The sequence below is a fragment of the Natator depressus genome, chromosome 7 (assembly GCF_965152275.1).
Source record: "Natator depressus isolate rNatDep1 chromosome 7, rNatDep2.hap1, whole genome shotgun sequence".
NCBI lineage: Eukaryota > Metazoa > Chordata > Testudines > Cheloniidae > Natator > Natator depressus.
Window position 1 is genome coordinate 57,232,446 of NC_134240.1, and position 14,522 is coordinate 57,246,967.

At 50.4% G+C, this 14,522-nt stretch overlaps 1 protein-coding gene across 5 annotated transcripts in view; it reads left to right on the top strand.

The window, feature by feature from the left end:
• Window positions 1–6,497, top strand: part of ZNF488 (zinc finger protein 488) — a 34,907-nt gene extending 28,410 nt beyond the window's left edge. For 3 of the 5 annotated variants that reach the window (XM_074959908.1, XM_074959906.1, XM_074959907.1), the window contains 2 exons: window positions 2,311–2,539; window positions 5,137–6,496. In XM_074959908.1, coding sequence (XP_074816009.1) covers window positions 2,311–2,539; window positions 5,137–6,302 — 1,395 coding nt within the window. In that variant the 3' untranslated portion in view covers window positions 6,303–6,496. Of the gene's footprint in view, window positions 1–2,310; window positions 2,540–5,136 lie in introns of all 5 variants that reach the window. The other 2 variants (XM_074959903.1, XM_074959905.1) reach the window with 1 other exon arrangement.
• The last annotated feature ends 8,025 nt before the right edge of the window (window positions 6,498–14,522 follow it).

Consider the following 14,522-nt stretch of genomic DNA (forward strand, 5'->3'; position numbering starts at 1 on the left):
TCTTGGGGTGGGCAGGTGTGGTGTGAGTGAGGCTGAATGACTGGGCAGTGAGGTGATCCGAGAGCCTCTCAGGGAAGGAGCTCTGCAGGGGCAGGGAGCTCCGCATTTCTGGTAGCGGTGGGGATCTGAATGCTGCCAAGGGAGTGGGCGCTGGAGAGCAGGAGAGAGGCCAGCCAGCCAGCCAGGTGGGGAGCAGGAAACACAGGGAGCTCTGAGTAAAATGGCCAAGGCTGGCCAGAAGAGATTGGAGGGCTGGATGGACAGAGGAAGCTGGAAGCTGGACTGGCATGGGGACTACAGGAGCCAGCTGCCAGTTGGGAGGGTGGGCAGTGGCTGGGTTAGAATTACCTGTGTGTGCCGCTGGCTGGCAGACACTGCACCCCAGGCACAAGGGGAGAGGGGCTCCCAGGGGAGGGGAAGGAACAGGTGGCTGCTCTGGGCAGCTCTTCGCACATCACAGGGCCTGGAGGGCTGACGTTCGGGGTAGGGGGGGCAACCCACACCAGTGAGGGGGGAGTGTCACTGCTAGCCCTGTAACCCTGGGTGCCTTCAGTGCTCTGCTGCGGGGGCTCACAGCCTGGATGCCGACAGCCAGCAGACAAGTGTGCAGTCCCCTGAGTGTCTGTGTGCCATGCAGCCCTGGTTCAGCGCTCCGACCCCAGCAGCCTGTCTACAGCACAACAGCCTAGCCCAGCCCTGCTGTCCTCCAGCCTGGGTTACTACTTGCTGGGGGACCCCAACACCCGTCAGTCCTGAATTTCCCCCAGACCATTTGTCCTGCAGTTGCCAACAAAAGCACATTACAGCTGGGGAAAATACACCCTGCCCTGCTAGCACAGCACCGAGTTGGGTTCCAGTAAAAATAAAAGACGTTTATTAACAAAAGGGCTTAGGTTAAGTGATAGCAAGTCTTGCAGAGACTTCAGCTTCCTGTCTTTCTCTGCCTGCAAGAGGTCTGGCCCCTTGTGGATACTGAGATGGCTTCTTCTCTTTTCTTATGTTCTTTCAAGCTCCCTGTTTTGTCTCCAGACTCAGCGCTTCCTTTCCTGTGAACTTCTCATGTCCCTGCTGATTTGTATGGAAATGGGGCTTGCTTAATTTCACTGGAGATAGGTAGCTAGATGCCTTCCCTGCCTCCTGTCTGGAAGAGAGCCTGTTTCTCCCTGTGGTCACAGATTTTAAAGCGTAATATCAGTGAGTAGCCATAATCCCTCATGGAGTGTTAATACAGACATTTCACAGTGATATTAATCACCAGTGTGTCATTAGCTTTCAGAAAAGACCTGACTTGATGCACTTTTATAATACAGTAATCTTGTGTGTAATCAGCTGATTCAATTACTTCTCAGCTGAGGTTCAGGCCCCCTGACTTTATAATCCGGAGGCTATCTCCCACACTCATGAGGCTGATGGCTTTGTTTAAACGTACCTTTGTGTTCCCTGCCTGTCAATCAGACACTCATTCCTTTGTCTAGCGCAGGCTGGACTTACGCACTGCTTTCCATAACTCTTTGTACAGACCCTCTACATGTACCATGCAAGAATATTAATGATCAGTGAGTTATTAGTTGTCCAGTGATATATTACATGCCACCTTATGGGTATATATTGTGACAACGGTGTGTTAGGTGTAGTGAGTGTGTCAGGTCTGGAAAGAGCTGCTGTCCCAGAGCAGCAAACTAACAGCAGTGTCACAATCACTTGAAGACAGCCCTGCCCTGACATGGCCTGTTGGAGATGGGGCGATACTGAAATTGTGGAGGAAGAACCTTGTGCGTATGTGTTTGTGTGTATTGGGGAGGCTCCTTCTCTTTGCAGCCCGAGGAGAGAGGAAAGTGGGCAGGTGAGATTTCCCAGATGACTGTGTCAGGGCTGAGAGCACATATGCTGCAGAGGAAGACTGGGGAGAGGCGGAGTGGGAGCAGCAGGGCAGGGAGAGAGGGTGGGTATCGGTGCAGGGGGAGTCACTCTTTGAGCAGGACAGCACAGGATTCTCCATCATTTAAGAGGGTGCCGCCTGCCGCATTCTGGTGTCTCTGTCTTGCTCCATGGGCTGATGCAGATGGCCCCACCATCTCGCCAGCCTTCCCACAGCTGCAGGCTCTGTGGTCCCATGGGCGCGAGGTGTAGTTCAGGAAGGCTGCAGACAGTGTGATCAGGCCCATTGTGTAAGCGTTTGCTGCGTCAGGGCCACGGCCCTTACATACTGGATCACGTGCAAGACAAGAAAGGACAGCCTTTGCTGAGAGAGTTGATGAATTTATGCATCCTTGGTCCCTATTGTCTCTCTTTTTGCCTTGTGTCTAACAGGTAGATGTCACCTCGGTGCATAGCCCCGCTGGACTGCCCTGGATGAGGCTCGTTCAAGCAGCTGCCAATAGCAAGGAACAGAACTTGGAAGCCTACTTAAAAAACAGCCAGTTGTATTATCGATCTACTAGGAAAATAGGCAAAAACGAGGAGCTCCTTGTGTGGTACGATGAGGAGCTTTCCAGGCTCCTGGGTTTCAGCGCCATCAAAGCCAGGACTCTCCAAACTGGTGAGTACTGAAGGGAAAATTGCCAGACGCTGAGGTTGTGTGGGTATCACTGAGAGCAAGATCTTTGTTACAGGTGATGCTGGGCAAGCGGGGAAGAGACCAGCTTGACTCTCCGATCCCAGGCTGGGCTTTCAGGGCTGGGCAGTTAGAAGCAAATCTTTTTATTGGTGCACTGAGCTGGAGTCAATGAAGGGAGTCTTCCAGCCATGGTTGACAGTCTTGTGCTAACAGGGCTTGAGCTAGCTCACTAAGGATAGCTGCTCCGGTGGAGACTTGGGCTAGCCGCTCGAGCCTAGGGGTTCGGGTGTGCTGCCATAGGGTCAGAGGTGAGCTCGAATGATGTAACTGAACTGGGCTACAGAAAACAGCTCATGGTCTGAACACTTCTTGATACAGCTCAATCTGCTTAAATTAGCTGAGCCCTGGGTAAGTGCAGATGGTCCTAATTCTCAGGGGCTCTTGGGAACACATTTGGCTGGGAGAGATTCACTTATACTCCATGAATTGCTTTGAAAATGAATAACACTGAAAGCAATACAATCTTTTAAAGAAACACTGCGCATTAGGGAAAGATTGACAGCTTCACACCACATCTACTCACAAGGCTGTAGTGTAACTTATGGTGTGATATTTAAATGGACTTTGTCAAATTGGTGCTAAACCCAGTGTGGAGGGTCTTGAATTAATTTAAATCTGGCTTGTAGCAGGATAGCTTGTGTTAGTAAATTCGCTGTCTGCTCTAACCCATTTTAAACTGATAGAAGTGTGTCCACACAGGAGTCTGCACCCAGTCTGCTTTCAAACTGATTTTAGTGAAAGCAGTGCAACTTGTGTGTGTGTGTAGACACACTTAGAGCGGTTTAAAATTGGTTATAGTGGCCTGGAAATTTACCAACTGTGAAGGAGCAGAAAGCCTGCTGCCGGACATAGCAGGGGTTAAAGAAAACCTCTGGGTTCAAATAGTCCCGCCCCGTTATATCTGCAGCCAATGCCAGCCCTGGAGGGGGAGAAAAGAAGGGAGCCTGGCTCAGTCAAGGCCATTTTGGTGCCCTACGCAGCCCCGTGTGGGTGTATGGGGTCCCAAGCCTCCGTGGGGGGCTGGCTTGGAGGGCAGGCGGGAAACCTCCCCCCAGCATGAGCCAGCGGAGCGAAGCAGGTTGGGGCCGGGTCGCTCCACTTCCCGCTGCCCGGTGAGTGCAGGGCAGGCCCGACCCCGCACTCATGAGGCGGCGGGAAGTGGAGCGACCCGGCTCCAGCCCGCTCCGCTCTGCTCCCATGGCTCCCAGCCTTGGGACTTGGGGGGGAAGGGGGGAACCACCCCCCAGCACTCACCAGCGGCACGGCTGGGAGCGGGTTGGGGCCGGGTCGCTGCCCTTACTGCTGCCAGTGAGTACAGGCCCGACCCCTGCTGCAGTCCTCAGGGGAGTGGGAGTGGGGCTGGGGCGGAGCAGGGGAAGGGGCTTTAGGGAAGGGGTGGAGTGGGAGTGGGGCGGAGCAGGGGTGGGAAGAGGCTGGGGGTGGAGCAGGGGCGGGACCACGGGGAAGAGGCAGAGCAAGGGCTGGAGCAGCATGCAGCTGCAAAGGGCATCAGGAAATTTGGTGCCCCAAATTTCCTGGTGCCCTACGCAGCTGCGTGCTTTGCGTATGGGTAGGGATGGCCCTGGGCAACTGGACTAGTGGGGCCACGCCCCAAACTAAAAGGACTTGCATAGGGAGCAGGCCAGGAAAACAGGCCCTGAACACCCCCCACCATGGCTGGGAGAAAGAGCCATCTCCCCTGTTTAGGGGCTGAGCAACACAGGACCCTGGGCCAGGACCTGAAGGAGAAGGAGGGCTCAGATCTCCCTACAGCCCCCCTAACCAACGATCTAGCCACTAGGCTTCGCGGCCATTGAGGGTCCTATCACACCAACTCAAAGTGGGAACGTTTTTTTGATATAACCTAAGGTGTGAATTTAAATCAGTAGAGTTATATTGGTATAACCGCCTCCCACATAGATATCCAGTATAAGACAGCCTTTTTATCAGTTTAGCTTATGTCACTTTGGAGGGGATGTAAATGCAATAGAAAAAAGGCCTCTTATCCCAGAATAGGAGTGTTCTAAGAACACCGGCATAACTCTGTCCGTATAAGTAGTGGGGCTGTCCCCTGTACGCAGGCTTCCCGAGTGATCTATGGAGTAGAGAGAGGTGCAGCCACGTTTGGATTCTGGTTTTGGATCCACAGGGTGCTTGGAGCTGGGTTTCTCATTGAGACCATTGTAAAGATGATTTGGCTGTTGGCAAGATCAGGCGCAGATCTGGGTTTTGGGCTTTGAGCTGCCACAGAGTTCGAAGCGTCGATTCAGGCCAGTGTCTGCTGTGAGCACATGACTCAGCAGCCAGCATCGGGCTGTGGAGCGTGTGGAAGGAAATGTATGCAAGGTGCCTCCTGTAGCAAGCTGGCACCTGACCCTGCACTCCAGTTAGCTTGACCCCAGTGACCCAGCAATGGAGTTGCTCCTGGTTTAGACTAGTGTCAGCGAGAGCAGCCAGGCCTTAGGGGCAGGCGGGACTTTGACTACGCAAAACTCAATGGCTATTTTCTGTTTCCGCAGAGCTCAGGTGCCCGGAATGCGAGCAGGCCTTTAAAGGCGGGCACTCCTATCTGGCCCATGTCCGCTTCCTCTGTGTCCCAGAGAAGAACGCCCCGCCGGGGAGAAATCTGCAGGAGCAGAAGGCTTGGAAGGGCCACTTGCCTGAGCAGGCCACAAACTTCCACAGCCTGGCAAGGGATCTGGAGGTCAAAATAGCCATGCGGAGAGATGACCCCCGTGGGCTGTCAGGGGAGAAGAGAACAAAGTCGGAAGAGGCAGAGAACAACAGGAGCAGGAAATCTGTGTTGCTGGAGAAGACAAATAACCTGGGGGAAGCTCACAGCTATGGGGGCAAGGAGGAGGCGGTGGGGGAACACGCCTTGGCTGGCTCCGTCTGGAAGCTCAGCTCAGGGAAGCTGTCGGTGAAGAAGGATGCCTTGGAGCAGAAACAGAGTGCTTTCACCGAGGTCAGGAGGATGAAGGACCGGTTGAGGAATGAGAGAGCAAAGGAGGTGGAGCAAGGGGGTGGCCTGGGCCAGTTTGGCAAAGAGCAGATGCCCAAGGACGTGGTACTGAACTCCTCAGGTAGCGCGTTCTCCTTCGTATGGCCCACCCGAGCCCGGGGGGAACAGAAAAGTGCTTTTAGCAAGCCAACCAAGTGTCTGGTGGACAAGCCTGCCGGGAATTCTTCCCATCTCATGAACGAGCTACCGAAGAGCCTGGGGGAGTTGTCTGGCTTCATCACCACAGCAGATGTCATGTGCTATGGCAACCTTTTGAATTCCACGTTCTTTGTCGGTGACTTGTGTAATTCTCAGACACTGCAGACGAGCATCAGCCGAAGCAACACTTTCCCATGTACCTCAGAACCATGGCCAAAACCAACTGGGGGGCAGCTGCAAACCACCACCACCACCTCCTCCTCTTCTTCTTCCTCCTTGACTCTCCTGCCGCCCACTTTCACGTCCTTCGGGGTGGCCGCCCAGAACTGGTGCGCAAAATGCAACCTCTCCTTCCGCATGACGTCCGACTTAGTCTTCCACATGCGGTCCCATCACAAAAAGGACTACTCCTCGGCAGAGTCTCAGTGCAAGAGGAGACGGGAGGAGGCGCTGACATGTCCAATCTGCCACGAGTACTTTCGGGAACGGCACCATTTATCCCGACACATGACCTCTCATAATTAGAGCTGGGTAGATTGATCTGACTGTAGGACCAGCTTGGGGGGGCGGGGAGGAAAAACATTAGTTGGTATCATTATTATTTTTTCCAGTGTTTAAATTAATTTCTTATAGGAAACAGCTGTTTACAATAATTTATAATCGATGCTTCACAAAAAATATATGTTTACATGAGACCAAGGGGTCGGCGGTTTTGAAAATGCAGCCAAGCGCTTGTTGGTATATTTTTGAGGAAATAAAATGATGAAATTAATTGAAATGTTTTATTAATTTAGGCTAGAAGCTGCTGCTTTACAGACAACAATCTGTTGCAGCCGCATGTGAGATGTGCCGTTATATGCATACGCAACAATTAGAGCTGAGCCAATAATTGATTTTTTTTTTAATCATCTGAAAAAAAATCAATTAGTTTTGTACCCAAACTGATTTTTTTTCCCATTTTTCTCCCCAAAACAAAAAAATGACAATGCTTTCTTTGGGTTGAACAAAACGTTCCAACGTTGGTTTGAAATGACATTTTGACTTTTTTGAAAAAAATGTTTTCTCATTTTTTATTTGGCCAAAATTATTCATTGAATTCAACCCAAATTTGTCAAGTGTTTTGGTTGCACCGAAACTCCATTTTTCAGTGAATTTAGTATTTGACAGAAAATTTTCACCCACCTCTAGTAACAGGGGCTGGTTGAGTGCCAGCAGGCTTGAACCTGGGACACTCAGCATTAAAAAGCTTCAGACTCAAATACTTAAACTAAAGGAATAACACCATTTGCTGACAGATGTAGTAGACTTTTATCCTCTTTTGTGGACCAGACTCTAGAGGGTGCCACTTTCCTAGCTTGGGTTGTGTAAAGGGAATAAACATACCTGATTACAGTGATCGGCTTGAAACGAAACCTCAACTCTGGCCTGCCCCAGGGCTGTTGAAGGGAGTTGTGATCCAAACACCGTCTGAATTGTGTAAACACCCCTCTTCTGTAATGGACCAAACCAAATTCAGAAGAGGATGTGATTGAACATCAGTAGATCTGGGTTCTGTTCATACTCTGCAAACTCTGAAACGTCTTTCTTTAAACCGAGATCCAGATCTCTATGTTGTGGCTTGTGCTCACTGTTACCAAATAGACACAGGCCCAAATTCAGCCATGAAATTCACTGGGTTTGTACAGATACAATGGAGGCAGAATTTGGTCCATTGTTCACTACTGGCCATGTTAATGCCCTGGCCAGGGTGAATGTATCACCAGTGCCCTCTGCTAGATGGAATCAGAACTGCTCAGTTCTGAGTTACGGGCCCTCTACTGCTAGCAGTTCTTTTGCAAAGTAATAAGGAAACATAGCAATTGTTGTACTGGAGCAGAGTATCTAGGCCAATAGCCCATTTCCGACATGGGACAGCTGTTTGTTAAGAAGGTGTTAAATTCCCAGGAATGGACAGTTATGGAAAAACCTGCTGCTGGGGAAATTTATTCCAGCCCCCATCAATTAGTGCTCAGTTTATTCCCTGAAACATGAGGGCTAGGTCCCGTATGAAAAGAAATGCTACCTCATAGTACTGTGGCTGGTCTCACTATAGGCTGTCAATGTTTAGGTCTGCTCAGCTCTTGACCTTTATCTTGTGGCAGTGAGTTCCATGGGCTAATGGTATGTTGTGTTTTTAAAATAAGCGTTTTCTTCGATCAGTTTTTACATCCGTCATCTTTCAGTTTCACTGCGTGGCCCCTTGCCCTCGTATCATGCCAAAGGTAAAAATAAGTGCTCGATCCTCTTTATACCACGCATGATGTTGAATCCCTTTATCACGTCCCCTCTTACTCATCTCCTGTCTAAGACAAACAGTTCCAGCTTATTCAGTCTCTCTTCAGATGGTGACTTTTCCAGGCCCCTAATTCTGGCTGTCTGTCTCTGAACCCCTTCTGTTTGTACTATAGTCTGCGGGAGCCGGGGAACCAGAGCTGCACCTGGTGTCTTAACTGAAGGAGTCCCACTGAAGTATATAGGGCAAGTGGCTCAGCAGTCGATCTCCCTTGATGTCACTGGGAAATTAGGAGTGGTCAGGAGCACACCTGTGAAGGCCTAGGTGGCTGGCAGTTGGATCCAATGCGCTATTACACTCCCTGTCAGCTCTTGAGAGAGTTCCATGAATCAGGGGGTGTTTTTTCCCAGCATTCATGGGTGGAAGTTTCCCATCCATATAAATGCAGGCCAAAAACCAAGCTAGACAGGCCCAGGCTTTACCCAAGATAAGGCAAGGGAATGATTACATGTGACAGCTTGCGGCTTATGCTCTAGAACTGAGAGGAAGCAAATTGAGTCTGGGAGGTCTGTTGGACTGTAGAGCTGTCTTCCAAGGGATGTGGTGGAAGCTCTGTTCCTGGAGTCATTTAGAACTGAACACGCAGTGCAAGAAATAATCCTGCATTGGGCAGGGCGAGATGTGATTCCCCCCCCTCCTCGCCCCCTGCATCTTTTCCACCTCTAACGTCTGTGTCCAATGAAATTTATCACGTAAGGAATTTATTCTTGTCTAAGTTTTCTGGGCCAAACTTAGCTCTGTCTGGCTTTAGCTGGGAGCTGGCCTGTCAAGGAGAGGTCAAAATCCATAAAGCATAGTGAAGAACTCAGTAGAGTAGAAGCGTTCACATATGAGGAGGATTATGGCTTCTGATCTCACCCCAGTGCAAACCCAGGAATAACTCCTCTGAAATCCAGGGTGCTATTCCAGATTGACATCTGCATCTTTTGAGATCAGAGTCGGCCCAGGATAAGTAAGACAAAGGCCATTTGATGCAGTTGTGACATAACATTTTCTCACGCTCTTGTAAAAAAAAATCCTGGATCTTCAATGACCATGTGGTTAGGGCCTTGGTCTTGCATGTCACATGGAAGTCAGCACCTCCAGCTGCACACTGCTCTCTACCCCTGTGTTGGGGAATTGCTTCAATACCAGCTCAAAGGGCCAGATTCTGTAAGGCCCTGCATCTTGGGTGCCCTGAAGACTTTTCTTCACAGGTTATGCAATGCCGTTATTTTCTTTGAGGAGAAAAATCATATTTTAGCTAACCCGTTTGTGGGAATCCCTTGCCCATAGGAACTCAGCCATTAGCACTGTGTAAATACCTCCGGTATTAGAAGGGGGTTGGGGGGAGACAGAAGTTCCACTTTATGAAGGACTTTGAAGTTTTGAAATTTGGCTGTGTTCCAAATCAGAACAAAACCCAGCAATTTCAAAATTCCAGGGGAAAAAAAAAGCATTTGGAGTCGTTCAAAATATTTAATGGCCATGTTAACTTTTTAAAATGTTGTGTATTGCAGTACAATATGCAATATGATACAACAGAAAAACAATTGAAGTGACAAGTCATTTCTAAATAAAAACCTGAAATGGTTCATTTTGAAGATCTTGAACCGGGATGTTGGAAATTGTTTTCCCTTCAATGGAATTCCGGTGAAATTGACCTAATTTCACAATGCTGTTAGATTTCAACAGAACTGCACAGTCTGGTGGAATATGGCTCCACTAAAGTGCTATCTGTTAAACTAGGGTGACCGGATGTCCTGATTTTATAGGGACAGTCCCGATATTCAGGGCTTTTTCTTATATAGGCGCCTATTACACCCCACCCCTGTCCCGATTTTTCACACTTGCTATCTGGTCACCCTATATTAGACACACCAATAGAAAATAGAACCAGATCTGAATAGTGGCAGAAGCAGCTTGCAATTCAGAATTTAAAACCAACAAGTGCTAGGGTGATTTTGGTCAGCGTTTACTCCTCGTGTCCCTCCTCCCCTGTGAAAGGGTGAGTGAAAGCAGCCCCCTGGCATGTGAGGATTGCGAGTTTTCCTCTTGCACATAGGGAGGACCCAGACTGCAGATCTCTGCTGTGTTGCCCTTGCTTATTGGCAGCTGGAGCAAATAGTGATCAATATCTCAGACATTGAGTCAACCAAAGTACATGGTTATTTTCAAGCAGAAGCAGCAGTGCTCTCCTGAGCAGGGCTGGAATGCACACAAACCATTGACCGATGAGAGACTTGATGGTCCCAGCTCACTTGTCAGCCCCACCTGTGCTGATAAGAGAGAGCACTGGTGAAGCCCCAGTACGCACAATGAGCTTACACATAAAGCTCCCAGTGCAAGGAGGGACCACATCTTTCCTCACGCATCCATGCTTAAAGAGCCTCTCGTCTCAGCCTGCTAACATAATCCAGTGTGTCCGCCCAAGAATGGAGGGATTCGATTTCTTGCAGAACCAGCTGTTGCTGGAGAAAGGAGGAGAAAGCCGAACGGGACAAAGAAAAACAAACTTCCTACAAGTGCATCACCCGGGAAGTGTTTTCAGTCCACGTCTAGGAGTCCGAACACTTAACTTGGTGCAGATGAAAGGACATCCAGCCGGCACTCCGGGGAGCAGAGAGGGGGCTGGGGAGGTGGAGGGACTTAATGCAGGGGTTGAGGACTAAGTCCAGTGCAGCTCTGTGCATCCCCCTCAGGCCCGAGTGAAGGAGGAAAGGAGCAGGATTTTTAAGCTGGAGAAGAAAGGCTGTGACCGAAGGTCAGCAGCTCTGCGTTCCGCCCCGGCTCTGCCGCTACCTCCCTGGGCCTCTCTGTCTCAGTCAGTCAATTGGGAGATGCGAGTCGCAGGGGAGCTGGGAGGCTGAGTGAATTAGCTGGTGTTTGGCTGGGAGGTGTGGTCCCAGGGCTGATGTGCTGTGGTCAGAGACGGAGGCACCAAGGTCACTATCCAGGGAATGAGACTGTCTCTGTCCATAGCTGCAAAGAGCGAATAAATCAAGCGGCAGCCATTCCTTGGTGGAAATGTGTGGTCCCCAGAAGGGTGGGGGTCAGGGAGACCAGTCCCTGTGCTCTGAGCTGCTGACCCCAGTAACATGCCAGGGCTCCTAGCCCCTTTGGAAGTGGGTGGCACTAGGGGAGCCCAAAGATGGAGGTCAGTAGACTCAGGCAGAGCTCTCTGAACAAGTGCTGGTGGTTGGGGTTGCAGGAAGGCAGTGGGAGATCTCTGCTGTCTCCATTGGCCCTAGGGGGGCTCTTCAGGCCTGAGGGGTCCTCACTGTCAGCTCACAGCTCCATTTCAGAGCTGTCATATGGCTGCAGTGTGGGAAACTGAGGCACCCCAAATCGGAGGCCACTCTGGCAAATGTGACCACAAGTGTCTTGCTCAGGATCCACCAGCCAGTCAATGGCAGAGCTGGGAATGGAGCCTGCATCTTCTGCCTCCAGCCCAGCGTCCTGTCCACTGCTCCAGGTTGCCATCCATACACAGTCCCTCTTCCTGTCCGGGCCCACAGAACACAGCTCCTGTCGCCTGCCCTGTGTGCTCGGGCCAAGGAACCTGGGGCCAGCGTCCCCGAGCAGCGAAAATCAGATGGACCCAAGAAAAGGGAAACTACCAGGCAGGGAATCTGAAGGATGGGTGAGAGGGGACCCGTTCCCCGCTGGGAGCAGCGGCTCTTCACTGTGACACAGTGATCTCCGCCAGAGCTGCAGGATGCCCCTGCCCTGAGATGCAGGGACTGCAGCATGCGTCCTGTCCTAAGCCCCGGCAGCTGTCGGCGCTGAATGCGGCTACTCTGGCCCACTTGCCTTGCCAGCTGTAATCCTTGGCTGGCGGGCACCAGCTGAGCTGCACAGGCTTCATGGGAGCAATGCTGATTTACACCAGCTGGGGATCTGGCCCATGACCTTCATAGTGCAGGAAGAGAGAAACTTGCAGTGCCCAAGTGAGACAGTGATAGCTGCCCCCCATCCCGGTCCATCTCCTCTCCTCCCCGCTCTGCCCTTTTCCTTCCCACCATGTGGCCCCTTTCGCTCCCCTTCCTGCTCCCATTCCCTCCCTTCCCCTCAACCTCTCTCTCCAGCCCTTCACTCCCCTCCCCCTGTCTGTCCACACATTCTGCCTCTGGTTTGCCCTTTGCCTGCCTCTGAGCCCGTCTCCTCAGTGTGTTCACTCCCCCACTTGCTTCATCCCTTCCCTCGTCTCTCTCCTTCGCCCTTATTGGCCCCTTAGAATCATAGAAGATTAGGGTAGGAAGAGACCTCAGGAGGTCATCTAGTCCAACCCCCTGCCCAAAGCAGGACCAATCCCCAACTAAATCATCTCAGCCAGGGCTTTGTCAAGCCGGGCCTTAAAAACCTCTGAGGATGGAGATTCCACCACCTCCCTAGGTAACCCATTCCAGTGCTTCACCACCCTCCTAGGGAAATAGTTTTTTCCTAATTTCCAACCTAGACCTCCCCCACTGCAACTTGAGACCATTACTCCTCGTTCTGTCATCTACCACCACTGAGAACAGCTGAGCTCCATCCTCTTTGGACCCCCCCTTCAGGTAGTTGAAGGCTGCTATCAAATCCCCCTTCACTCTTCTCTTCTGCAGACTAAACAAGCCCAGTTCCCTCAGCCTCTCCTCATATGTCATGTGCCCCAGACCCCTGATCATTTTCATTGCCCTGCGCTGGACTCTCTCCAATTTGTCCACATCCTTTCTGTAGTGAGGGGCCCAAAACTGGACGCAATACTCCCGATGTGGCCTCACCAGTGCCGAATAGAGGGGAATAATCACTTCCCTCGATCTGCTGACAATGCTCCTACTAATGCAGCCCAATATGCCGTTAGCCTTCTTGGCAACAAGGGCACACTGTTGACTCATATCCAGCTTCTCATCCACTGTAATCCCCAAGTCCTTTTCTGCAGAACTGCCGCTTAGCCAGTTGGTCCCCAGCCTGTAGCGGTGCATGGGATTCTTCCGTCCTAAGTGCAGGACTCTGCACTTGTCCTTGTTGAACCTCATCAGATTTCTTTTAGACCAATCCTCCAATTTGTCTAGGTCACTCTGGAACCTGTCCCTACCCTCCAGCATATCTACCTCTCCCCACAGCTTAGTGTCATCTGCAAACTTGCTGAGGGTGCAATCCATCCCATCTTCCAGATCATTAATGAAGATGTTGAACAAAACCAGCCCCAAGACCAACCCCTAGGGTACTCCGTTTTCCATTTCCTGTCTCTCCCTCCCACCTCCCCCATGGTACAAACCCCGCCTGGGGCACGCACTGCTCAGGATGGGGTTGTGTGCTCTCAGATGTCCATCGCTGTCTGGGAGACAACCCTGCACGGTGCCTTTGCACCCAGGGCTCCTCTCTATGAGGAACATGGCACTTCCCAGACTAGCCCAGTATCCTGTCTCCAGCACCAGATGCTTCAGAGGAAGGTTCAAGGTCCCTGCAGCAGCCAGTTGTGGGACACCTGCCCCAGGACAAACTTCTTTCTGACTCCCAGCCATTGGAGATTGGATGGGATCTAAACCCTCCATCTTTAGAGTTTACATCAAAGTGTTTTTAGTATTTACCATTATAACGCCTGATGTTACAATTGTTTATAGAAGTGTTCAGTCCTTTTCTGAATCCTGCTATGCTCTTGGCCTCAATGGCATCTTGTGGCAATGAGTTCCACAGGCTTCCCTTTCCAAGTCTTTCCTTTTTCTCTATTTTGAATTTGCCTCCTTTCAGTTTCATTGTTTGTGGATTATGAGATGGGAAACAGGAGCTCCTGGGCAACCTTCTCTTCCCCATGCATTATCTTGAGTATTTTTATCACATCCCCTTTTATTCATCTCTTCTCTCTGGTTAACAGCCTCAGCCTTTTCAATCTCTCTTCATACAAATGGTTTTCAATGGCCCTCGTCTTTCTTGTTGAGAAATTAGGTCGTGTTAGAACACGACCTTGGGGCATTGTGTTACCATAGATGATGATGATCATGACTTAGCAGTCAGTGTAGACAGGGACAAGCCATGTTTAACACCCCATCAGCTGGTCCATTTTAAGCCCTGTAGAGGTGAACCATGACTAGCTGATGGGGTGTTAAACACAATTGTACTTGTGTCCATTAAGTGTTAAATCATGATTAACATTGTGTAAGTTAACACAACTCTTCAAGGTCACGTTCTCACATGACCTAACTTTCTAGTGAAGACAAATCCAGTGGGATTCAGCAGAGCTGGCTGAGTTATCCATTGCAAATAGATTAGCTTAGAAAATGCAACTTTTTTGTTTCTTTTCCCAGACTGATCCCATTTTCTGTCATGTGTCTGTCATTTGTAAATCATCACCATGTAGTTCATGGGAACAAATTTTGGTCCACGGGTGTGTTTTGAAGTATTAACTCTATTTGCTATTAGCGCTGTCACTTAAGTCACATGGCAGAATTTCT